Genomic DNA, 26,600 nt, shown 5'->3' on the forward strand with positions numbered 1-26,600 from the left:
GCAACGGAATTTCTGAAGACATTTCCACACTTCCTTTTGACCTGGTGAAGTAAGTGTGAGTACTGCTTCCGGTTTTAACAACAGGTAGTTGAACACTTCTCTTTGACCTCGTGAAGTATGAGTGCGAGGCCAGACCTTCACCAAACCAACCGTCTTTTCCAAAAACCTGGAGAACTCAACGACACACGAGTGGTTAAATCGAAATAAATAACAGATAGGCAACCTCACGTTGAGCATGATGCACCTATACAGTTAAGTGAATTCTACATGTTTGCGACGAAAGCATGCGTCATTCCGGCATTATTTTTAGGCTTCCCTTTTCTTATCATTTTTTCTTCTCTTTTTGTTTTTCTTTAATGTTTTTATTTTGCGGAAAAAAAATGCCACCGGATCCGATGAGGATTGCCTACGTATCACGACGCCACGTGAATCAGATCATTACGTAGTTCAAAAACACAAATGAGCGTAAAAGAAGCAACCTTTTTATTGTTGAAATGGTCTATTACAAACTACATTTGGCAAAAGAAAGAAGCAAACTTTGAAAATAAACCTAGACTCAAAATAGACTAAAAATCACTCTGATGGGGAAAACAGGCAAAAGATGCTAAGATACAGACTTGACTTATGAGTACATTATGGTTTTGAAAATTGGTGTCCGCGGGGCATCGTTCGGCCTCGCCGCGGTCCTAGGTGTGAGATCCCTCTCAAGTTGTTCCAGCTCATGCATAGTCTGCTTGACATAACCCATCACTACCGAGAGGACGGTAACGCTGGTCATGTTCTCACATCGTAGACATCGTCTGGTGATGGCATGGGCAATGGCCTTGATCCTATCTCTGGTTTGCTTCTTCTCTATGAGTAGGCGTCTTATCTAATCGCTACACATCTTGAATACCTAAGAATCCTGAATATGCTGGTTTTTTAGTCGCCGTACTTCTAGCTTCATCTGGGCCAACAAATCGTACCAGTATCTGCTCTCAATTTGAAAATCCTTGGCCTGATTAGCTGCTTTGATCTCAAGTGTAGCTATCTCTCTCTTCATTTTAGCAACAGTTTTCTCGTGGTCGCCTTCCAATTGATTCAAGTATCGGCGATGCTTATCTGCTCTTGTATCCCACTGTGCCCTGAGCTCTGCTACGACGTTTTTAGATTTCTCTAAATCCTCTTGCCATTCCCTGACTTTGCTTTTTAGCCTTTTTATCAACTGCTCATCTGATCGACGCCTTGGCTGTTTATCCGCATCCATCCTTATCTGTTTGATCTGGGCTCTGAGCATTTCGTTTTCCTGAATCAACATGTTCCGTTCTCCCAGATTGGTAGCAACTTGCACGTTGTGATCATATTTCAGGTTTTCCACTTGTTGCTTCAACCTGCTGATTTTGGCGCAATAGCCTCTTTCTTTTGCTAGCCAATCCCACTGTTTTTGCGACGATTCGGCGAAATTCAGGATGTGGGGTCTCTTAGCCGGCCTTTCATGCTCAAGTTCCCTTATATACCATGCAAGGTAACCTGGCGCCGTCTCACCTTTGGCTCGATCCCGCACGCAAGTATCTGATTTCAAATATTGACACTCACTCCAGATTTGGCGAATTTTCGCTTCTGGAAACTGTCCGTTAGGACTTATCTCAACTGCTTGAGTGCTAAGATCTTCCTCATGAGGTACTGTCTGGCATCTTCCGAGCTGTCTCAAAACTCGGCAGGGCGCGTAAGGTTGAATTCTCTTAAGCCCCATCAGTAAGAAATGAGTTCTAGCTGCTGACATATATAGGATCTCATCAACAGGCAACCATCCTAGCGTCCATTGTATTTGGCTGGCAGTAAGAGCTTGAAAGAACGAGGTCCATGCCAGGACTCCTTTGGGCAAACTGATCTCTTTGGTTCTCGTGTAAAATTCTTCTATGCAAGTCTTTTCCGGGGAACCATGGCTCAAAATCTCGGAACGATGGCAGAGGTGCTCGGTCATCCACATTTGTAGGAGCAAGTTACAGCCTTCGAAGAAATTTCCCCCAACTTTACAAGATGTGAGAGCTCGAAAAATGTCAGATACCACCATAGGCGCAACAGTGCTGTCACTTTGCGTGAGTAAAGTGCTGACGACCCCGGATATCTTCAAATCAATGTTTCCGTCTTTCCTTGGAAATACCAGAAGGCCCAGGAACATCATCATGAAGGCTACCCGTCTGTGTTTGTCCCACTTCTGACGAATACCTTTGCTGCACAGTTTGTTGATTGGATTATTGAATCCCTCTTCATGACCGTACCTATCATATATGAAGCATGGAGTACAAAAACCGGCAGCCAGATCCGGGTTGTGGACCGTTCTAGGTATCTTCAGTGAATCTAGGAACCGATGTACCGTGACAGCTCTTGGGGCGACCAAGTATTTTTGCTTTAACGGAAATTCAGCATTTCCAATGTACCCAACCATTTCTTCCAAAGTCGGGGTGAGTTCAAAATCAGAGAAATGGAAAACATTGTGCGTCGGGTCCCAGTAGGTAACCAAAGCTCTTATGATATCTCCCCGAGGCTGGATTTCCAATAAACCCACGAGACCTTTCAGATATTTCTTAACCTCATTTTGTCCTTCAGCACCTAGATCATTCCACCATAGCCGTAACTTGACAGGGATTTTGGTCATTATTGAAAAATGTTCATTTTGCATTGTGCTCATCCTACACATTTATTAAGGTGTTCTTTAACAAAAATAACTTGACTCAAAATATTTTACAAGGAGGATCAAGTTTTTGAACACGGCCTTTCAGCACTTCGGGGACGAAGATTTTGAGGTTGTGTGGGTCAATTGGATGAAAATCCTAAAAAATGACCCGAAGGTGGTTATTTATGCAAAGTCAGCCTTCCGGCGTCCCTTTCGGGAACATTCGGCTATTTATGAAAAAACAACATCACCTGATTTATTTGTGACAGAATTTGACAGACATATTTTATTATTATTATTACTATTTGTTACTTTTTTTTTAGTAAAGGTGGGGTTGAACCCGATGGGGGTTGCCTACGTATCTCACATCCGGTGAGAATCAAACCGGCGTAGTTCGGTTACATCGTGAATAGAGAAAATCAATTAAACCCAGAAAGCGAGAAATTTTTTTTTATTATATTTTTTTTGAAAAGAGATAAAGACTAAAGAAAAAATATCTATTTTTTAAAGAAATATTTGGATCATTAGTCTGAATTTAAAAAGGAGGTACTATGAATGAAACATCATTTTTTGAGTTATGAATTTTTCGTTTTTTTTTTACTTTTAAATACATACCTTCTTTTTTTGATTTTGAAAGTGATAAAAAAAAAGAAAATTTTTATATTATTTTTTTTAATAACTCAAACTAGAAGACAGATTTTGTTTTTATTCTTTCTTTTTTTTTTTTTTAGGAAAAATTTCGGCGAGGTTTTGACACTACTTGGATATTGGTTTTATTTTTACAAAATAAGTAATTATCTCCCTACGCTGCTATTTTTCTTTTTTTGAAACCGGTCAGCATGCGGAACTGAAGCAAATAAATGCGCAAAACAGATAGGAATGCAGCAGGATGGTCTTTTCATTTCAGGTTGCCTGTCCTAGACAGACCCAACCCCTGTATTGAGTCCCCTAAGTCAAATGCAACATGATGCAAATAAGCGTTCCTACTAGGGATCCGGCATGAAGTTTCGTTATACTAGGTTTATAACCTGGGTATTTGTTCTAGACTGTGTACCCGAGCGGACAACTCGAGTCGAGGAGGGGGCTACGTACCGGGGACCCGCGAGATCGTCCGGCTTTGTAACTTGTCCGACCTCTTTCTTATTTCAGGTATTGACACTAACAGAATAGGGAGTCTCGACCAGCGAGCTTCTCCCCGGAGGTAAGAAGAGAAAGGTTTCGGCACAGTTTATATACAGTTCAGATAATATCAAAGCGGTAAAAGACAACATTTAGCACGTTATGCAAAAACATGTAATAAAGATCAGATAATAAAGTCAAATATAACAATTATTCTAAGCTCGAATTCTTGAACCCTGAACCAGGGGTTCTGGGTCACATCCCAAGCAGAGTCGCCACAGCTGTCACACCTCCTTTTGTGCGCCCCGCCCCGAAGGGTTAAGATGCGCGGTGGAGTTTTTCCAATTTAAGTGACAATATTCAAAATGGGATTATTTATTTAATTCAGAGTCGCCACTTGGGAAAGGTTTGGCTTTTGGTGTCCCAAGTCACCGGTTTATCTTGAATCCCAAATCGAGGAAATTTTCGACTTTTCCAAATGAAGTCTGCGAACCAGAAATTCTAAGTAAGGAATTCTGTTGACCCGAGGGAAGGTGTTAGGCACCCTCAAATCCCGTGGTTCTAGCACGGTCGCTTAAATTGTTATAATGGCTAAATATCTGATTTAAATACATGTTATAACTTGTGTGCTTTTATTAAGTTTTAAACGCTTTTATTATTATCATTTATTATTTTTTTTATAGAATTGCAACGTCGTGAAAATGCATCTTGAACCACGTCACAATCAATGCACCCGTGATCGTCAACACATTTTGACTCCGTTGAGATTTGGATTTAGGTCACATCAATGTGCACCCGTGTTTAAGAAGGTTAGATTATTAAAGGTCCGCCTAAAGCAATTAACGTATTGTTATTTTGGGAAGGCCGTAAAATTCGCTAAACGGCCTGTCCGAATTCTAAGTATTTTAATATTTATACATCTAGAGGGCCCCGCAGCTTGTGCATTTTTGTTTGTCGAGGCTCGTCTCGATTTTATTTAAGGGGATAAACCTATAACGACTACATCTCTATTGTGTTCATCTCTAATAAAATGAAAGAAAGAGGATTACGTGCTGATTACATGCTTGACCAACTTCGGATCCTTGTTTGATTATCTGATTTTATGAGGCGTGAATTGTTTTGTGCCTTATTTCATGGATGAACATGTTGTTAAATTGTCAGGGGAAATTAATATACAAGATCAATAGAACTGCTAAAAGCATATGATACATGTTCTTCAGATCCGAGTTTGAAACTCGCCTATTTAAACCAAGTCAGTGGAATTAACTTATCGGAAACTATTGCTAATAGAGTTTGAACAGGATCATGTGAACTACCTACAAAGATTCAATAAAGCTAACATCATATCTGGCAAGATTAAGGCATTCTGTTCCATACATGCAGAATATTAGTTGAAAGGTTACCTAATTATCTGTGTGCCATAACACTCATACATGCCTTATCAGACAACCCATTAAGCAAACGAAATCACAATTTAGGACGAACTAAGCTGCGATTAAGTACAAGGATACCTAATGTGTTTCTTTATTGAATTACAAACTAAACAAATTACACAAATCTAATAACATTCATAAAACTGTGACTGCAGCAAACGAATGATTAAACTCCTGCATATCTTTGATCTCATGCTTTCATTGTTACATCAGATGCAAAGTCTTAGTATGTACCTGGATGTTGGATACAACAGAAGAAGCAAGGGGTCAGTAGAGCAATAGAAGCAATACCAGACAGAAGCAGTAACAGCAGGTACAAATAGAACAAAATCCCAGTGCAAGAGGCAACTAGAGCCGATGGAGAAATGGCAGAATGAAGCAAATTCCCAGTAGTATGGAATCAGAGATCCAGGCAATCCAATTCCAGGAGAAACAAACAATACAAATCCAAACAATAGACTTAGCCGATACTTGAAAGAAGACAGAACTGATTTAAACAGTTTGAACAAACTAAGAATCGAACAAACAGCAGGAAGAAAGCAGTTTCTGATTTTTGTGATATCCCTCTCCCTATCTCCTTTCTTTTCAAAATCTGATCTCAATTTTCAGTCTTGAAATCTATTTGAGCTATCAAAAAGAATTCTTTCTCCAGTTTTTTTTCTGTTTTTCAGAACTCAGCTCTCAATATTCAATCTGAGTTTTTTATGTGTATCTGTGTCTGTGTGTCAATGTGTATCTCCCCTTTTATAAGCCTAACATCAGGCTATTCACAGCCTGTACAACACCTCAGAAACTATTCCTTTTTAGCTATTTTTCCAACTCAAACTTTTAAAATTAGGAACCCCCATCATATTCCCTGACAGTCCCCTTTTAACATTTATTAAACTAAAATAGGCCATGGGCAGCAAGAATATAATCTGACAGCATGTGTTGTCAAACTATTTTAATCCAAAAGGGGCTTTATGCACATGGTGTGCATAAGTGCACATGCCCTCCAATTCTAACTGCAACTAAACAAAACCAATCCCTTTATATTTCTGATTCAAATACATCAATTGTAAGTAGCTATAGTCGATTCTCAATTTTGATTCAAACAATGTTCAGTGAGACAAATCAAGCTGTTACCATTCAAACAGCTAAAACTATTTGACGACATGTATCGAATCGACTATACTAATTACAACATACACAATCAAAGCCAAGGATTAGAATCAAACAGTATCAACAAGGGGTCAGATTTCACATGTCAATACAGAGGTTAACTTGGGGATTGATTACTCAAACAATTTCAATTCAGTCAATTATGCAGTTCACATACACACACATTATCAGTGAATGAGGACACATTTGATCAAATACAGAGGTCCAGGCAAGGTGTGAGAAAACCGTTGGTAAAATTCAAAACACAAATTACACAAAACATTCGGCCATACGAACAAACCTTTAAACCACACACGTACTAAATAACAAAGAGAAAACAAACTTACCTTAAAAACTTTGAAAGAAGAAACAGAAAAATCAACTTGTGTTTGAACAGACCCTTCTCAAGGTTGAACGGACTTTAATCGAAGTGTTTTTCAAATGAGAAACACTTCGATTAAGGTCCATTAGACCCTAATCTTTTGGTTTAAACAGGCATGGAACAGGCACGAGGAACCCTAGGGTTCAAAAAATCAGATCTGGGATTCGTGTTTCCCTGCTCAGATTCGGACCAAACCAAGCATGGTTTGGTCACGAGGGGGGTCTGGGGACTGTCTGGTGCGAAACTTGGGTCAATCGGTGTAAGTTAAGTTCCGACAAATGAAGATTCGAGAAGGTGGGAGGGGATTCGAAATGTGTAGTTGGTGGATTTGGGTTCAGGACGGTGAGGAGCATCTATGGTGTTAAGGATGGGGTCACCAGCGTCCATACCGCCGGGTTTCTGGTGAAGGGAGATGGGGGCGGCTCTAGGGTTCCGGGGTTCTGTGAAGACGATGAAAGGCAGGGGTATTTGGATAGGGGGTGGGGTATGAGGAGAAGCTTATATATGGAGTGGGTGAATGGATCTCAGCCGTTGGATGAGGCACGATGAAGGGCCAGGATCCTTCAGCTCACGGGAAACGGTGTCGTTTTAGACTAAAGTGGGTTGGGTCGGTCCGGGTGAAAATGGGTCGGGTTTTGTTTATGGGTTACGGGGTGTGAGATCTTGGCCGTTGATCGTTCAGAGATCAACGACCCAGATCAGACCAGATTAAAACGGTGTCGTTTGGATAGTTAGGGGCTGAACTGGACTGGACCGGGTAATTCTGGTTTTGGGTTGGGTTGTTTGTTTGGGTCTCAGATTTTGAAATGGGAATCGGCCCAAATTAAAACAAGTTTCACCCCCCTTTTTTTTATTTCTAATTTTCTTAAACACACAACCTAATTAAATAAAACTAAACACCATTAATTAACACTTAATGTATTTATTACACGCATACAAAATGTTAAAAGTAGGTAAAATTAAACAAGGCAACAAATCAGGACAAAAAATGCGTATTTTGTGATTTTCCATTTAACAACCTGATTACGGTTCAAATTACGCATGACACACACATTTTTGTATTTTTATTTTAATAAAATGAAAATGGGAAAAAATTATAAATAATTAACAAAATGCCACGTGAAAGATCCAAAAATTGTACAGCAAGACCGATCGCTATTATTTTATTTCTTTTGGAGTGATCGTCGCATAAAACAAAAATCACGTGCTCACATTCACATCTCGGGAGCACCCCCGATATTTAAAGGAGCGAACTCCAAAAAATTTATCCAGAAGCCCTTCCCTCCGAGCGCAGAACTGGAGCCGAAAGAGGTTTCGTATGCCCGATATTCCCAAATATAATGGGACCACATATCCAAATGAGCATGTAACCTCCTATACATTTGCGATCAAAGGGAATTAGAAGATGACGAAATCGGGTCGGTGTTGCTCAAAAAAGGTTTGGGGAAACTTTGTCCAAGGGAGTAATGATATGGTATCACAACTTGCCTCCAAATTCCATTGAATCGTTTGCTATGCATGTATATGCTTTTGTAAAGGCCCATGATAGAGCCATCAAGGTCGAGACCAGAAAGTCAGATCTTTATAAGGTCAAACAAAGGGATAACGAGATGCTCATGGAGTTCGTGTCAAGATTCCAGATAGAGCGGATGGACTTGCCACCACTTGCAGACGATTGGGCCGTTCAGGAATTCACTCTGGGCTCAACCATCGATGTTTTGTGGCCTTTCAATAGCTAAAACAAAATATGGTGGAGTACCCGGCCGTAACATGTGCCGACGTCCACAATATATACCAGTTGAAGATCAAGGTCGAGGACGACTAGCTTGGGGACCTTTCTGGTTATGTTTACCCCCATCATGATCGATGATAGGTCTAGGAGAGACATTGATCGGGATGCAAGACTGGCACGAGGTTGGTATCAACCGTACAACTCAAGTCGAAGGGGAAATGGATTCGGGTGTCACTTAATAAGGAACACGAGGAGAAGTGATCGAGGTCCTAGTGGTCGGGGCTTGATGAACAAGAATGGTTCCGATAGGTCACTCGGAAGTAGGGAGGCACCAAGATTATTGGAATATAATTTCAACGTAGACACTACAAGCATCATGTTGGCCATATGGCATATCAAAAAGACCAAGTGGCCCTGACCATTGCAGTTCGGCCTAGCCTAGAGAGATGCTAACCTGATGTGCAAGTATCGTGACACTCACGGTCATGGGACCGAAGATTGATGGAAGCTAAGAGAAGAAGTTTCTCGACTACTGAATAATGCGCACCTCCGAGAATTCATTAGTGAGCGAGCCAAAACCTACTTCAGAAATAGGGACGCCAACAAATAGGTCAAACAAGGGAAACATCAGCACATGATCAACATGATCATCGAGGAAGTCGAAGCCCCCAAGGGCCAATGATGAAATGCACGAAAATATCTATTAAAAAGGGAAAAATGAACTCGGGACCACGTTTTGGAGGGAGCTATTTTGTTCGGCGACAGATATGCCAAATGCATCATACAACCTCACAACGATGCACTATTTAGCACCAGTAATATATAGTTCGAGTTTGGATCATGAGACATGGGGCATCATTATAAGATATCTACAAATATAGTAAAAACGCAGATTTCTTTTAAATCTTGGAGTGTGAAAATTTGTTCCTTTAGTTTACTTCGTAAATGTCTTTCTAATAAAGACGAGTTAACTTTTTGTAAGTCAATAGATAATAATCACTTTGATTTGAAACTTCTAAGAGAAACTTTAGGTAAGTATTCTAAGTAATTTGGCAAACTCTTGAATTTTTCAGATATTCATAATGTAAACCTTTCAATCTTTATAAGTAAGCGATTTAAAAAGAATCAGCTAAATTGAAACTTTTCAGGAAACTCTTAAATTCTTCATATATCCATCCCGTAAACCATTAAATTTTACCGTAAGCCATTTAAATTATATTTCGTAAGGTTGTATTTTATCTATTTGTAAATGTAACAATCCGACTGGTCGTTTTGAGTATCTGCTCTTCGCTCGATCTTTTGAGGACTCGAGTATCTCCGCATGATGTATTATGACTTGCGTAAAATCGTCGGTGTTGGTTTTCAAGTTATTCGGAATCGATTCGAAAGAATGAACTTCAAGATTTAAGCTCTAAGTTGGAAGAGTTGACTAAGTTAGACTTTTTAGCATTTTACCTTGGAATGGAGTTCCATTAGCTCTGTTGGGTGATTTTGAACATAGGAGTGCGTTCGGATTGTAATTTGGAGGTCCGTAGTCGAATTAGACTTGAAATGGAAAAAGTTGGATTTTTGGGAAGTTTAATAGGGAGTGGACTTTTTGATATTGGGGTCAGATTCCGATTCCGAAAGTTGAAGTAGGTCCATAATAGCAAATGTGACTTGTATGCAAAATTTGTGGTCAATTGGACGTGATTTAATAGGTTTCGACATCTGTTGTAGAAGTTGAAGTTTCAAAGTTCATTGATTTGGACTTGAGGTGTGATTCGTCATTTTGAGGTTGTTATTCGTGATTTGAAGCTTTGAGTAGGTTTGTTTTGTCATATAGAACTTGTCTACAAAATTTGGGGCCATTTAGAGTTGATTTGATATGGTTCGGACATTTGGTTGCGATTCTTGAAGTTCTTGAAGTTTAGTTTGATCTTCATGCATTTTGGCGTCTGATTCATGGTTTTATAGGTTATTTTGATGATTTGAGTGCTCGAGCGAGTTCATGTTGTGTTTCTGTACCTGGGTGATTGATTGGTTTGGAGCCCCGAGGGCTCGGGTGAGTTTCGGATTGGTTTTGGAATGATTTTTCATAAACTTTGATTGTTGGTACTGGTGTCATCGCATTTGCGATGTTTTTGTCGTAAATGCAACTATCGTAATTATGAAGCGGCCTCGCATTTAAGAAGCTGGGCTGTTAGGGAAAGGACTCGCATTTGCGAGGAATTTGCTGCTTTTGCGAGGCCTGTTGAGTTCGCATTTTCGGATTCAGTATCGCATTTGCGATAAAGGCCTGAGCTGAGATTGTTCGCATTTGCAACCAATTGGTCGCATTTGCGAAGGCAGTAGAGAATTTCAATCTTCGCATTTGCAAACCCCATATCGCAAATGCGACATCTGTAGCCTGCGTATTGCTGAGAATTCCAAGATTTAACTTCATTTTGATATATTTTGAACTCTAGCTTCGATGGGAGGCGATTTTGTGAAGGGATTTTCATATTATATTATTGGGTAAGTGCCTCTAATGAATTCTCAACTATATTTTATGATTTTATAAAAGATTTAACATCAAATTCAAGAGAATCTAGGAAAAAATTTGGGGATTTTGTCAAAGGTTTGAAAAATAAAAATTTTGGATTAGAGAGTCGAATAGGACTCAGATTTCAAACAAAACACATATTTGGACTCATGAGTCTATGGGTAGTCAAGACCTACCCTTGGACCCGGATTTTGACCGGCCGGGCCCGGGGTTTAACTTTTGTTGATTTTTTAGAAATTGAATAAAGATCACAGTTTTATTAATTGAAATTATTTTCTCTTGCATTATGTGATGTATTCAAGTCGTCTTTGGCTAAATTGAGCCGAGCGGAGGTGAATTGTGAAAGGAAAAAGCTAAATTTGAGTATTGAGTTAGCCGAATTGAGGTAAGTGTCTTGCCTAACTTTGTTGAGAGAAATTTTCCTCCTATTTGACATTGTTTGCTATATGCATGGGTGATACATATATGAGGTGACGAGCATATATGTAAGTTCCAGGGTTAATCATGCTTGGGGGGTAAATTATGTTATAATTGTGTCTTGTAGAATTACGTAACCTTCTTGATTCATGCCTCACTTGACTTCTTGATATTAAGAACATAGTATTAAACGTTAGAAATCAAGACTTAGCTTATTATAAATTGATGGAAATTCTGAGAATACATTGATGTGTCTAATTCGGATATCACTATACGTAGTCATTAATACATTGCTACATCCAACCTTCTTGAGACAATAGATTTTATACTTGTTTTGTTGATCATTTGGGAGATTTGTGGAATTACTTGAATAATACGGTTCTTGAGGGTTTACTGAATCATCGTTGGTTTAGAAAGTTGTGATTGGCATTTTTTGGAATATCCGTTTAAGCACTCTCCTTGATGTTATTTGTGCTTTCTACCTTGTTTGTCATTAATATACACATGTTTGGTAAGAAAGAGTGTAAAGCACGAAGGGTGATGTTGTTCCACTGTTTATACATTTCATGTGAGGGAGGGTGTAAAGCACGAAGGCTGATGTCGTGCAATATTATGGAGAGTAAAAGTACGAAGGGCGATGTCGTGCCATATTATTTGAGAGTAAAAGCACGAAGGGTGATGCCGTGTTATATTATGGAGACTAAAAACATGAAGGATGATGTCGTGCCACATCATTTGAGAGTAAAAGCACGAAGGGTGATGTCGTGCCATTTCATTTATATTGTAATGCTTTTATATTATCGTTAGATCATGGCATGATGGGTGTTTCTGTGCAGGCGATGATGAGGGACATGCATTATGTTGCGATATATGTTTTCCGTGTATATGTTTATGTCTTTATCTTGAGCGGTTATTGTCGTATTTATAGACCTCATGTCATTTGTTGTTATTGTCCTATCCTTTCTCTCTATTTCAATCGTTGTTGGGCTATCCATATTTTCTACTTGTTTAATTTGAAAACACATGCCTATTTCCTGCTGTTATAATTACCTCCATGTCATGTCTATTCTTTTGCATTTTAGTACAAGCCCTTTTTCTATGTTAGTCATTCATGTCTCTACTTGTTAACTTGTAAAGATCATATGTTTCCTTCTTATTTGTTATATCTGTACTTAGGCCTCCATCAAGCTAGATTAATGAAGTTGATATTCCTTGTTTTCCAATTACTATCATTACTCACATGATTTTCGCCTAGTCTTTTACTGTTGCACACATGTTTATCCTCGTTCATTATTGCTATTTGCGTATTTCCTACTTTGTAATTCCTGTTATTGATAATTTCTGTCATCTGGTTGGTTTTGTTATTCATATATTGGGTGAGGATGAGATAAAAGCATGAAGGGTGTTGTTGTGTAATTGACTTGATATTTGAGTACATTCCTTATGCTATTAAAGTTATGAAATGACTGTTGTGGTTTATCGGTTTCTTTCTAAGGAAAAGATTAGTCGAGGTATTGTAAGATGCTAAATTGTGCTCACTACTAGTATTCGGTTATTGTTTGTGTATTCGTTTCATGTATTCTTCTCTGTTATATCGTGGTATAGTTCTATTGCTGATTTACAGTGCAGGTTTTTATGAGTGAGTATCTTTTAACTAAAACGCCTCGTCACTTCTTTGATGAGGTTAGGCAAGATACTTACAAGTACATGGGGTTAGTTGTACTGATACTACTCTTCTGCACATTGCGTGCAGATTTTTGGAGCGGAGCTGCTGGTGATATCGAGAGATGACTCTGAAGATGCTCGTGCATAGCTCCCACTTGTCCTTGGTAGCTTAGATTTTGGTAATCTTTTTATGTAAATTACAAACAGATCATGTAGTTATTTGTGCCAGCATTGTAAATTCCAAGTCTTAGAAGCTCATGAGTCATGCTGCCAGTTCTTGTGTCAACTTGTAAATATTCAAAAAATTCTTCACTATTTCTCCTTTAATCACGTTTGGATGGTATTTTCTATTAGTTGGCTTAGCTAGCGGGTTAAGTTAGGTTCCATCACTACTGGTGGTTTTCGGATCGTGACAAGGTAGTATCGGAGCACTAGGTTTGTAGGTTCTATGAGTCATGAGAAAGTGTCTAGCAGAGTCTTGTGGATCGGTATGATGACGTCCATACCTATCTTCGGGAGGCTACAAGGCATTTCGGAGAATTTCCTTTCCTTATTTCCTTATCGCGCGACTTTGTTTCATTTTGAAATCTACGACTTTGACTCTTCTCAATCGCTCATATGTGGTGTTATGCACTCAGTATTCGCTATGCACCGATGATCGATGATGTTGCAGATAGATTACGAAGGGCTACAGATGCTTGATTATCATCGCGAAGTGTTGTCTAGCCTTAGGAGCAGATGCAGTGTTAAATTTTCCAATCTTCCATTTGTGGTATGAGGCGGGTTCTTATATCTGGTTGCTAAGCACATATTTGGGAAGATTGGCTGGTGGCCTGGCTATTGTGATTAAGGTGGGTTCCTAGCAAAGTGTCGATTTGAGTATAACCGGTGAGCCATCTCCTATGTGATGAGTTTGGATAGTGTGTCTAGTAAGAGGTTTCCATTCGGTAGAGTGCATATATTATCATTTTCGAGCATTTGGGGAAGTTTTTTGACTATTGGAATGATGGGTAAGTGCTTGGTAGAGTCTCTGGGGTGTTCTATGATCAGTATTGCATGAATTTTTGAAGTATTCAGCTAAATAACCATGCGGGATTAGGACATGCTATGAAGATATGTTACTTTGGGTTGTTGATGAGGTGTCCTATGGCTTCGAGCTAAGTGGTGGAGTCTGCTAATGATGATTGGATTGTAGGATTATGGGCCGTATCAGTTTACCGACCGAGGGATTGCTTGGTTATTTCTTTGAATGGTCATATGCTGGAAGCACGTGTTACTCAACGTGTATTAGCTGTGTATTGAAGATCAGAGTAAGATGGGTGGTTATCGAGAAGGTTCTGGCAAGTTCCAGGTCTTGTGTAACCCTTAAGGACTTTTGAATTTGTCTACGGGTGGGCTTGAAAATGTTACGAATGGTAATCGGATCTGCGGTATTTCCTTGTCAAGAAAGGTTTGCACGTCAATGTTAGAGTGATGTAAGAAATGGCTTTGGGTTCCCAGGAAGTTCCCTCAAGGCGGTCATATCGAATTGAGTTACTTTCGGGTTGGCGGTCTGCGTGACTCGGTTGAGTTAGAGGTGATTAATTCTTATTACTCGATTATGTGTTAATGCGTTCCGAAGAATTTATCATGGTTATGATCACAGTCGGAGTTGATATTTTCTACAGGTGTAGAAGCTATATTGCGTGTGTTGGCATTCTCCTAGATTGAGTTAAATGAAAGATTCTCGGTTGATGAGGTATTCAATTTGCCTATGGTTAAGAGTTGACTATGAGACTTTCGTAGTGTTTTAAGTTAGCATTTTAGGGGTGATACGTCATATGGGGTTGAAAAGTTGCATGCACAAGGTTGCAGTTTAGTTTTGGATAGAGGGATATGAGCTCTTGATGACATGGACGTTTTAGGGTTTCTAAGGTTTTGCTAGCAATATCTGTTCCAACCGGAGGAGAGTTCGCAGGTCGACAGGTGCATTGTGTTTTGACTTATGGGTATTTTTCTGTAAGATGATGGAGCATGAGTTACGTGTCAGCCATTTGAGTAGGTGTGTTGAGATTGGATATGAAGATTCTGGTATTCGTGAGGCTCAGAGACTGGATGTTCTCATTCGCGGACTATTCCTTGATTGCGAGTTGTGAAGAAATGTTGAGGGCTGGATGATTGATTGTAGGTGTTATGGAAAGGTTGCTATGGACTTTTGGAAGGTTAATTACATGTTTGGGGATGATCGGGATTTGGTTTGGGGGTTATTTTGAGCCTAATAAGAATGTGTATTCTGTATCAGATCGGATTTGCTTGCTCTTGCACAATTGATGCCACATTTATATCATCGGGCGGAATGGATGTTATTTGCGCCTTGGTTTATGTTATATGTTTCTATCTTATGCTATGATGGGTTGTGAGGGTAATATGATTCGTCGCACACATATTGTGATTCATTTTAGGCCTCATGGCATTATGGGCGAGGTGGCCTTCGTGATGTTGATTTTCTTATTGCACCGTAGTTGTGCTTGACCTTCTCAGTATTATTTGTTCCTAATAAATTTTCCCACATTTATATTTGTGCACTCTATTGTGTTTGATGTTGACGGATATGTGATCAGTGAGCCCGAGTATTATGGCTCGATGGGTACCCTATGTGGATTGATATGATGGGATCGGGTTGCACGCCTCAATGGTACAATGATGAAATACAACTCCTTATTCCTATTTCGTGTATTTTGCTTTCACCTTGCTGAGTATTGTTCATAGTAAAAATGCAAAAACATTTATTGCCTGTTTAGCTTGCTTAGTAGTCTTCTTATTTAGTTTTCTTACTGTTGTTTGTCATGTCTGAATTATTACTTATTTGTGTATGGAACCGGTTTGTGTTGGGCTCCATATGACTATTTTTTATACTTGTTGATGGTACTGCTTGTATGGCTGAGATGAGGTTTCTAGACCTGAGGTTTGCACTATTGTATTGGGATGAGGAAGGTTTGGAAGAATAATACTATATTTTGTTGAGGATTGGACAGTGGCCCTGGTCGAATGAGTGAGTTACTTGGCTTATTGATCAGATGAGTGGTTAAGAGGGTATGTATGTTTCTTTCATCATCGGCAGGGTATGAAGGTCTTGAACGAGGTTCTAATCGATATGAGGTTTGCTACCGGCACCGAGTTTGTTTTGGGCAGTAATGGTGGTCAGCAGTTCCTACTGTGAGTATTGAAGTGATGGGGTATATCATGTGATTATATCTTGGGTTACGGTTATTCAGTGTGTAGATATGGGATTTGGGTCTTGTAATGAAACCTAGATGATAGAGATTGAGCTCTAAGGTTTAAGGACCAAGGTTGAAATAAGGATCTCAAATTATGTTGTGTTGGCGGGCTTATGTGGAATAGGGTGACGTTGGATCACCCCCGGGTTTATGCATAGTAAGGTTACACCGTGATTTGATAGGTTTGGAACGACTCCTGGCACGTTCGAGGACGAACGTATGTTTAGTAGTGGAGGATGTAATGACCTGATTAGTCATTTTGAGTATCTGCACTTCGCTCGGTGTTTTGAGGGCTCGATTATCTCCTCATGATGTATTATGACTTGCATAAATTGTCGGTATTGGTTTTTAAGTTATCCGGAATCGATTCGGAAGAATGAACTTCAGGATTTAAGCTCTATGTTAGAAGAGTTGACCAAGTTTGACTTTTTAGCATTTGACCTCGGAATGGAGTTTCGTCTGTTCCGTTAGCTCCGTTGGGTGATTTTGGACTTAGGAGCGCACCCGGATAGTAGTTTGGAGGTCCGTAGTCAAATTAGTCATGAAATGGCAAAAGTTGGATTTTTAGGAAGTTTGACCAGGAGTGAACTTTTCGATGTCGTGGTCGGATTTTGATTCCAGAAGTTGGAGTAGGTCCATAATGGCAAATGTGACTTGTGTGCAAAATTTGAGGTCAATTGGACGTGAGTTAATAGGTTTCAGCATCAGTTGTAGAAGTTGAAGTTTCAAAGTTCATTGATTTGGACTTGAGGTACGATTCGTCGTTATGAGGTTGTTATATGTGATTTGAAGCTTCGAGTAGGTTTGTTTTGTCATATAGAACTTGTCTGCAAAATTTGGCGCCATTTCGAGTAGAATTGATATGGTTCGGACGCTTGGTTGCGATTCTTGAAGTTCTTGAAGTTTAGTTTGATCTTCATGCATTTTGGCGTCAGATTCGTGGTTTTAGAGGTTATTTAGATGATTTGAGTGTGCGAGGGAGTTCGTGTTGTGTTTCTGGACTTGGGTGCATGACTGGTTTTGAACCCCGAGGGCTCAGGTGAGTTTCGGAATGGTTTTGGAATGATTTTTCATAAACTTTGATTGTTGGTACTGGTGTCATCGCATTTGCGATGTTTTTGTCGCAAATGCGACTATCGCAATTGCGAAGCAGCCTCGCATTTTAGAAGCTGAGCTGCTAGGGACGGACACACATTTGCGAGGAATTTGTCGCTTTTGCGAGGCCTTTTGAGTTCGCATTTGCAGACTCAGTATCGCTTTTACTATAAAGGCTTGAGCTGAGTTTGTTCGCATTTGCGACCAACTGGCTTCATTTGCGAAGGCATCAGAGAATTTCAATCTTGGGGTTCGCAAATCCGACATCTGTAGCCTGCATATTGCTAAGAATTCCGAGACTTAGCTTCATTTTGATATATTTTGAACCCTAGCTTCGATGAGAGGCGATTTTGTGAAGGGATTTTCAAACCAAATCATTGGGTAAGTGCCTCTAATCAATTCTCAACTATATTTTATGATTTTATATAAGATTTAACATCAAATTCATGAGAAATCTAGGGAAAATTTTGGGGATTTTGTCAACGTTTTGAAAAATAAAAATTTGAGATTTGAGAGTCAAATAGGACTCAGATTTAAAAACAAAATACATATTTGGACTCGTGAGGCTATGGGTAGTCAACACCTACACTTGGACCCGGGTTTCGACCAGGTGGGCCAAGGTTTTGACTTTTGTTGACTTTTTAGAAATTGAATAAAAATCACATCTTTATTAATTTGAAATAGTTTTCTCTTGCATTGTGTGATGTATTCAAGTCGTCTTTGGCTAGATTGAGCCGATTGGAGGTGAATTGGTAAAGGAAAAAGCTAAATTTGAGTATAGAGTTAGCTGAATTAAGGTAAGTGTCTTGCCTAACTTTGTTGAGGGAAATTTTCCTCCTATTTGACATTGTTTGCTTCATGCAGGAGTGATACATATATGAGGTGACGAGTGTATATGTAAGTGCCAGGGTTAATCATGCTCGGAGGTTGATTATATTATAATTGTGTCTTGTTGAATTACGTGACCTTCCTGATTCATGCCTCACTTGACTTCTAGATATTAAGAACATAGTATTAAATATTAGAAATCAAGACTTAGCTTATTATAAATTGATCAAATTGATGGAAATTCTTAGAATACATTGATATGTCTAATTCGGATATCACTATGTGTAGTCATTAATACATTTCTACAACCGACCTTCTTGAGATACTAGATTTTATACTTGTGTTGTTGATAATTTGGGAGATTTGTGGAAGTACTTGAATAATACGGCTCTTGAGGGTTTATTGAATCATCAATGATTTGGAAAGTTGTGATTGGGATTTTTTTGGAATATTCGATTAAACACTCTCATTGATGTTATTTATGCTTCCTACCTTGTTTGTTATTGATATACACATGTTTAATAAGGAAGAGTGTAAAGCATGAAGGGTAATGTCATGCCATATTATTTGAGAGTGAAAGCACAAAGGGTGTTGTCGTGCCATATTATGGAGAGTAGAAGCACGAAGAGTGATGCCGTGCCATATTATTTGAGAGTAAAAGCACGAAGAGTGATGTCGTGCCATATTATGGAGAATAAAAGCACGAAGGGTGATGTCATGTCAATCATTTGAGAGTAAAAGCATGAAGAGTGATGCCGTATAATTTCATTCATATTGTTATGCTTTTATATTATTGTTAGATCATGGTAGGATGGGTGTTTCCGTGCAGGCAAGGATGAGTGACATGCATTATATTGTGATATCTTTTTTTCTATGTATATGTTCACTTATTTATCTTGAGAGGTTATTGTTGTATTTATAGACCTCGTGTGACTTATTATTATTGTCCTATCATTGCTCTCTATTTCAATCATTGTTGTGTTGTCCATATCTTGTACTTGTTTAATTTGCAAATACATGCCTATTTCCTGTTGTTATAATTACGTCCACGTCATATCTATTCTGTTGCATTTTAGTACAAGCTCTTTTTCTATGTTAGTCATTCATGGCTCTATTTGTTAACTTGTAAAGATCATGTGTTTACTTCTTATTTGTTATATTTGTACTTAGGCCTCCATCATGCTAGATAATTGAAGTTGATATTCCTTGTTTTCCAAGTGCTGTCATTACCCACATGTTTTCCGCCTAGTCTTTTACTGTTTCACACATATATATCCTTGTTTATTATTGCTACTTGCGTATTTCCTACTTAGTAATTCATGTTATCGGTAATTTCTGTTATCTGGTTGGTTCTGTTATATGTATATTGGGTGAGGATGAGATAAAAGCACGAAGAGTGTTGCTGTGTAATTGACTTGATATTTGAGTATGTTCCTCATGTTTTTAAAGTTATGAAATGACTATCGTGGTTTATCGGTTTATTTCTTAGGAAAAGATTGGTCGAGGTATTGTAAGATGCTGAATTGTGATCACTGCTAGTATCGGTTATTGTTTGGGTATTCGTTTCATGTATTCTTCTCTGTTATATCGTGGTATAGTTCTATTGCTGATTTACAGTGCAGGTTTTTATGAGTGAGTATCTTTTAACCAAAAACACTCGTCACTACTTCGATGAGGTTAGACAAGAAACTTACCAATACATTGCGTCGGTTGTACTGATACTACACTTCTGCACATTGCGTTCAGACTTTTGGAGCGGAGCTGATGGTGATGTCAGGAGCTGACTCTAAAGATGCTCGTGCATAGCTCCCACTTGTCCTTGGTAGCTTAGATTTTGTTAATCTGTTTATGTAAATTTCAAACAGATCGTGTAATTATTTGTACCAGCATTGTAAATTCCAAGTCTTAGAAGCTCATGAGTCGTGCTACCAGTTCTTGTGTCAACTTGTAAATATTCAGAAAATTCTTCATTATTTCTCCTTCAATTAGATTTGGATGGTTTTTTCTGTTAGTTGGCTCAACTAACGGGTTGAGTTAGTTTCTATTACGACTGGTGGTTTTCGGATCGTGACAATAAACCATTAAATTATTTTAATTTGTACCAATGCCTCCTTCTTTGGTGCTTGATTTTTAGGATTAATTTCAATTTTGCCAACCCTAGTTGACCATTAATTTTTCTATAATTTGAAATATTACGTTGAGCTTTCTTCTTTTATATTATAGAAAACTCTTCACTTTTCAATTTCTTTTAAGCCTGGCTTTCCACATTTAATTTGTTATTCTTTTTATTTAACTTTTTTTTTGGTTTGCTGAAACTATTTAAGAAATTGAAAAGAAACAAGATTACCTCAAATCTTAAAAAGGAATAATATTTCTCTTTATTCTTTTTTCACCTTCCATAATGTAATTAGTAAGAAATTAATCGGGGGTGCCACTTTTTCATATTTGAGGGTCAGGGGCATTTGCATCTATACCCACTTTTTGTATCATATTTTAACTTGTGCCCGCTTTGTAAAAAAATTGCAAGCATACCCGCTTTTTCGCATAACTTCAGCATACGGGGCTGAAGTAGCAAAGACAATCAAGCAAAACTTCAGCATTCTAGTAGACGGGCCTGAAGTAGCAAGAATGCTGAACCACGTGTGCTGAAGTTTTTGTTTTGTAACTGGCGAACTTTAGCTATAGAGCTGAAGTTTTTATTTTTGTAACTGGCGAACTTCAGCTCTAGAGCTGAAGTTTTTGTTTTGTAACTGTTGAACTTCAGCTCTAGAGCTGAAGATTTTGTGTTGTAACTGGCGAACTTCAGCTCTAGAGCTGAAGTTATTTAGTTCATTTGCAAATACTTCAGTACTATTTATGTTTGTTTGGGATCTTGGTCATCTGTATTTTGTTTGTAATTATGCAAGAAAAGAAAACGAGAGTATGCACAAATGTAATAATTCATCATCATTCACTGATCACTAAAGTCACCAATTTCAACAAAAATCTTGCAACTAAAACTAACGTGCCTCTGAACTAATTAGTTACATCAACAAGTAACATAGTCTAAATTTACTGTTACATAGCTTTGAAAGAAGAAAAAAAGGAATGATAATACAAGGGTCAAAATACAGATGACCAAGATCCCAAACAAATATATATACCAAGAGTCTACTCCTCTAATATAGTTACAGCTAGTTATTTATGGGGGATTTAAATTTATTGGACTTTTGAACACTTAAAGCAATTTATAAGACAAAAGTGTTAAGATTGGTGTAAAAAGGACACTTTCATTATTAGTGTTTAATCTTTATAACTAGGTTTAAAAAAAAAACCCAAACCTTTACAATTATCACAACTGCCCCAAATGGTCCCCACCCTCTCTAATAAACGGAAACCCTCCCCAGCTCCCATTCCCACTCCCAGCCCCATTCCTCATTCCCAATTCACAAAAACCTACATTTTTTCTCTTGTTCTTCTTCTGCTTCTTCTTTCTTCTGTTGTGTTCAATCTCTTCTTCTTCTTTCTTTAATCCCAACATTATTTTTCACATGTCTTCTTCTTTGAGGTTCTTGTTCTTTGTTGAGAAAGATTAGTGAAAAAAGAACAAGAACAATTGAAGATTGACCCTTGCACCATTGATAAACACTTGATCGTGATTTGCCACATTGACTTGTGCATTATTTCAAGGGAGATATTTAGTCTATTCGTCACTATTTGTAAGTAAAGATTGATGTTTAATCTTATTTTTTTCGTCTAGAGATATCAGGTTTTTGTGATTCTTTAAACATCCTGTGAGATGTTTCAAACATCCTGTGAGATGCTTGATGAGATATTTCAAACATCTCACAGAATGTTTCAAACATCCAGTGAGATGTTTAAAATATTTTGTGAGATGTTTAAAACATTCTGTGAGATGTTTAAAACATCCTTATATAATTGTAGGTAGTTGTTTTAAACATCCTGAAAGTCCATTCAGGTTGTTTCAAACATCCTCTCAGGATATTTCAAACATCCTAAGTATATTCTCAAGATGTTTTAAACATCTTCTTAGAAAGTTTGAAACATTATTCGGATGTTTGCAAAAACAATTGATTCTGTATACCAATTTTTTATATACTTGTGATATTTGCAGGTGTTCCATTACAAAATGGTTGATTATATTGTATTGGGAGTTGATTGTCATGGTGAATGGGTGGAGTCCTCTACACGTTTACTTGGCGTTCGAAGAGTAAAGAGACGGTTCTAATAAAGGTTCATAGATATGTTACGTATGATGAGTTTGTTGACAAGATTATTGCTGGTTGTGAATTAACTTATTATCCGAGTGATATGTCCATAACTTACATGCATAGCATTGGTGAAAAGCACACTAAAGTAGCTCCCTTTAAAAAAAAGAATTATGATTGTTTGAGCTATTATTTGGAAGATGAAAATAAGCCCATTCTAAAGGTACCTGTGGTTGAAAGATTGGTAGATTTTCCAAATTCACCTCTAATGGAACAACATGATAACCATGGATTGAATGATATTAAAGAAGATCTTTTGAATAGCGATATTCCAAAAATGGATCCTTTGGATATGGATATACCAGAAACCGAAGAAAAAGAATATGCAAACTTTCCTGGAGTTGAAAGCAACTCACACGAGGTAGAACCGACATCACAAAGCAGCCACAATTATGATGGCACGAAGTTTTATAAGGGTTTAAGTTTCAAAAACAAATACGAGCTAGTTGTGTCATTGAAGCTTGCTTCTTTAAAGGCTCCTTTCAGTTTCAAATCAGTGAAGAGTACTAAATTTGTGTACTGCGTCAAATATGTAGACAATAATTGCAAGTGGTGGTTGCGAGCCATCAAATATATAAGTACTGACAGGTTTTATATTACTAGGTACAAGAATGAGCACACATGCGGGTCACAACATCTTACAGAAAAGCATCCACACGCCTCAGCGGATGTCATTGGTGAATACATCCATTCTAAGTTTGAAGAGGGAAAGGGTCCATCTAACAAAGAATTTATGGAAACAGTTCGTTTGGATTTGGGTTGTAATGTTAGTTATTGGAAGTGTATAAAGGGAGGTCATATTGCAAAGGCTATGGTAAGGGGGACTCCAGAGCATGGGTATGAAATTTTAAATGCATACCGCTACGCACTTAGGAAGGAAAATGAAGGAAGCAAGACGACACTGAAGCTTGATAACAAAGGGAAGTTTCAGTATTTTTTTGTAGCTTATGAAGCTTGGACTCAGGGATTTTTGTTTATAAGGAAGTCATAGCTATTGATGGGACATTTTTGACGAGAAAGTATTGTGGAGTGTTGTTGTCTGCTTGTGGCACAAGATTCAGAGAACCATATTTTTCCTGTGGCATTTTGTGTAGTAGACAAGGAGTGTGATGCCGCATATGAATATTTTTTTGAACAATTGTCCAGCATACACCCTGACAGTGTTGAGTTGTGTATAATTTCTGATAGGCACATAAGCATAGCAATTGGGATCTCAAAATTTTACCCTCAGGCTCATCACGGATTTTGCATGAGGCACCTTGCTGAAAATCTTCGCAAAAATTTTCATTGCGGAGATTTGCTTCACCATTATTATTCTACAGCTAAAGCATATAGGATTGATGAGTTCAATGATCATTTTCAACAAATAAAAAATAACGATGTAAGAGTTGCCAAATATCTTGAGGAGGATGTTGGGTTTCACAAATGGAGCAGAGCGCACTTCCCTGGTAATAAGTACGTTAATGTGAACTCCCCTGGTAAAACATCTTTGAAACATCTCTTAAGATGTTTGACACATCTCTTATGAAACAGGTTACTGGACTTTCCAGTTCAAACATCTAAGAAGGTTTTTCACACATCTTTTAAGATGTTTCAAACATCTCTTAAGATGTTTCAGACTTGACATAAAACATGTTACTGCATTCGTATTTCTACAAGATGTTTGACCGTATTGCTTATATTCCAAATTCTCAAAAAGTCTTATATGTCCTTATTTCAGGTATGAAGTATTGACCACAAATATTGCTGAGTCTGTTAACTCAATGTTTCTACTCGAAAAAGAATTCCCCATCACTGCCCTATTCGATGAGATTAACAGGAGGTTTGCTCAAAAATTCCATAAGAGGCGTATGCAGTTCCTCAACACTCCAATCATTTGTGTCCCTTCAGTTGAAAAGAAGATTAATAAAAATGCAACATTTGGCAACAAGCTTTTGGTTCATCCAATAAGGCAATAAGTGTTCAGCATCACCGGTCATGGTGCGGTTGCAAAGGTTGATCTACATAACAGAACATGTTCTTGCAGAGAGTTTGACCTAGACAAAATACCTTGCCCACATGCTATGGAAGCCCTTACAGTTGAAATTGGTGATCAATACGGAACAAGCATTTATGACTATACTTCTGACTTTTATTATATAGACACATACGTGAATGCATATGTCATAGGAATTAATCCAGTGCCTTCTGAAGAATGTTGGGATGTTCCTCCGGAGCTTGTTGAGAGAAAAATACCTCCACCTTCATGTGAAATTCAACTGGGAAGAAGGAAGACAAAGTGGATTCCAGCAAGCGGGGAACTAAAAAAGAAGCAAAACAGATGCTCCATATGCAAAAGGACTGGCCACAAAAGAACTACTTGCAAGAAGAGAACTGAAGGAACAAGCAACACTATTGTAGCTTAATGACATTGTTGTTGTACTTGTTTTGATAATTTGATGTTGATTTTATTGGAGAACTAAATGATATCTAGATCTGTATAATTAACATTTAATTAATCACAAGATCATTAGGTTGACGATCAACTATTTGAAGTATTAAGTAGGTTTATATTTAATGGTAGTTTGATGTTGATGTTATTATGTCCTTGTATTTTTTTCACCTTCAACTACCGTCTAATTTCTTCAAACATCCTGATAGATGTTTGAAACATCTGCATTAGATGTTTCAAACATCCTAAGGATGACATCTATTAGGATGTTTGATATCTATTGTCGTTAAATCTACAAGACCAATAGGTTGACGATCAATCATTTGAAGTATTCAATAGGTTAATATTTACTTTTTCATAATGTCAATAGGTTGATTATCAATTATCAAACCTATTTACTAATAAATTTAATAGGTCGATGTATAATTATCAAAAAGATCAATAAGCGGATGATCAATTATTCGAAGTATTAAATAGGTTGATGTTCGCAAGGTCAATAGGTTCACGGTCAACTATTTTGATGTATTCAATTATTCTAGGTTTAATTATCCACAATATCAATAAGTGGACGATCAATTATTCGAAGTATTAAATAGGTTGAATAGGTTGATGTTCACAAGGTCAATAGGTTCACGGTCAATTATTTGAAGTATTCAATTATTCTATGTTTAATTATTCATAAATTCAATAGGTTGATGATAAATTATTTGAACTATTTAATAGGTTGACATATAATTATCCACAAGATCAATAGACTGATGATCGATCCTTTAAGTATTTAATTAATCCATGTTTAGTTAATCACACGATCATTAGGTTGACGATCAACTATTTGAAGTATTAAGTAGGTTGATATTTAATAGTAGTTTGATGTTGATGTTATTATGTCCTTGTATTTTTTTTCACCTTCAACTATCGTCTAATTTCTTCAAACATCCTGATAGATGTTTGAAACATTTGTGTTAGATGTTTCAAACATCTAACGCACATGTTTCAAACATCTATTAGGATGTTTGATATCGATTGTCGTTAAATCTACAAGATGACTCGATTAACATAACTTATTAATTTAATAGTAACCGGGAAAAAACATCGTGATAGATGTTTAAAACATCTGTTGAGATATGTTCAATGTTAATGCCAAACATCCATAAAGATATGTTGCAAATATCCATTTAAACCATTCAAAAAATCAGATAATATCTGTAAAAGTAAACTTAAACAATAAAATTGTTAAATCATCCACTTATACCATCCAAAAATAATATAAAAGTATGCATCAATTACAAATCATATCATGGTTCCATATTCTTGTGAAAGATATCCACGGCCATTTTCTCCCTGAACTCGCTAACAATGTTGCCATTCGTCTTGTCCATCGGAGTGTTGGTGATGAGGTGCTCAATAAACATTAAGGACCATGCTCCACAACTACTAGATGTGTCATCTTGTGGAAGATCAAAGACCCTTTCATGTATCCAATCATTGTTCAAGGATTCTTTAGGCAAGTGCATGAAAAGGCCACATGATCGAAGGTATCTTGGAAACATTGTGCCAATGGGATACATAAATTCACCCAACTTTTCATCAGTGTACACATAGGTATTGCAGTCATAAATAAGCATCTTTGACTCTTCAACAAGAAATACAACT

At 37.7% G+C, this 26,600-nt stretch overlaps 1 protein-coding gene across 1 annotated transcript; it reads left to right on the plus strand.

Annotated features, from left to right (window-relative positions):
* The first annotated feature begins 22,418 nt into the window (after positions 1–22,418).
* LOC138890113 (uncharacterized) lies at positions 22,419–24,921 on the plus strand. The gene is made up of 5 exons (XM_070173472.1): positions 22,419–23,446; positions 23,705–23,994; positions 24,050–24,083; positions 24,237–24,467; positions 24,543–24,921. The coding sequence occupies exons 1-5, from the start codon at positions 22,419–22,421 to the stop codon at positions 24,919–24,921; spliced, it is 1,962 nt and encodes a 653-aa protein (XP_070029573.1).
* The last annotated feature ends 1,679 nt before the right edge of the window (positions 24,922–26,600 follow it).

The sequence above is a fragment of the Nicotiana sylvestris genome, chromosome 4, assembly GCF_000393655.2.
Source record: "Nicotiana sylvestris chromosome 4, ASM39365v2, whole genome shotgun sequence".
In the NCBI taxonomy this organism is placed as follows: Eukaryota; Viridiplantae; Streptophyta; class Magnoliopsida; order Solanales; family Solanaceae; genus Nicotiana; species Nicotiana sylvestris.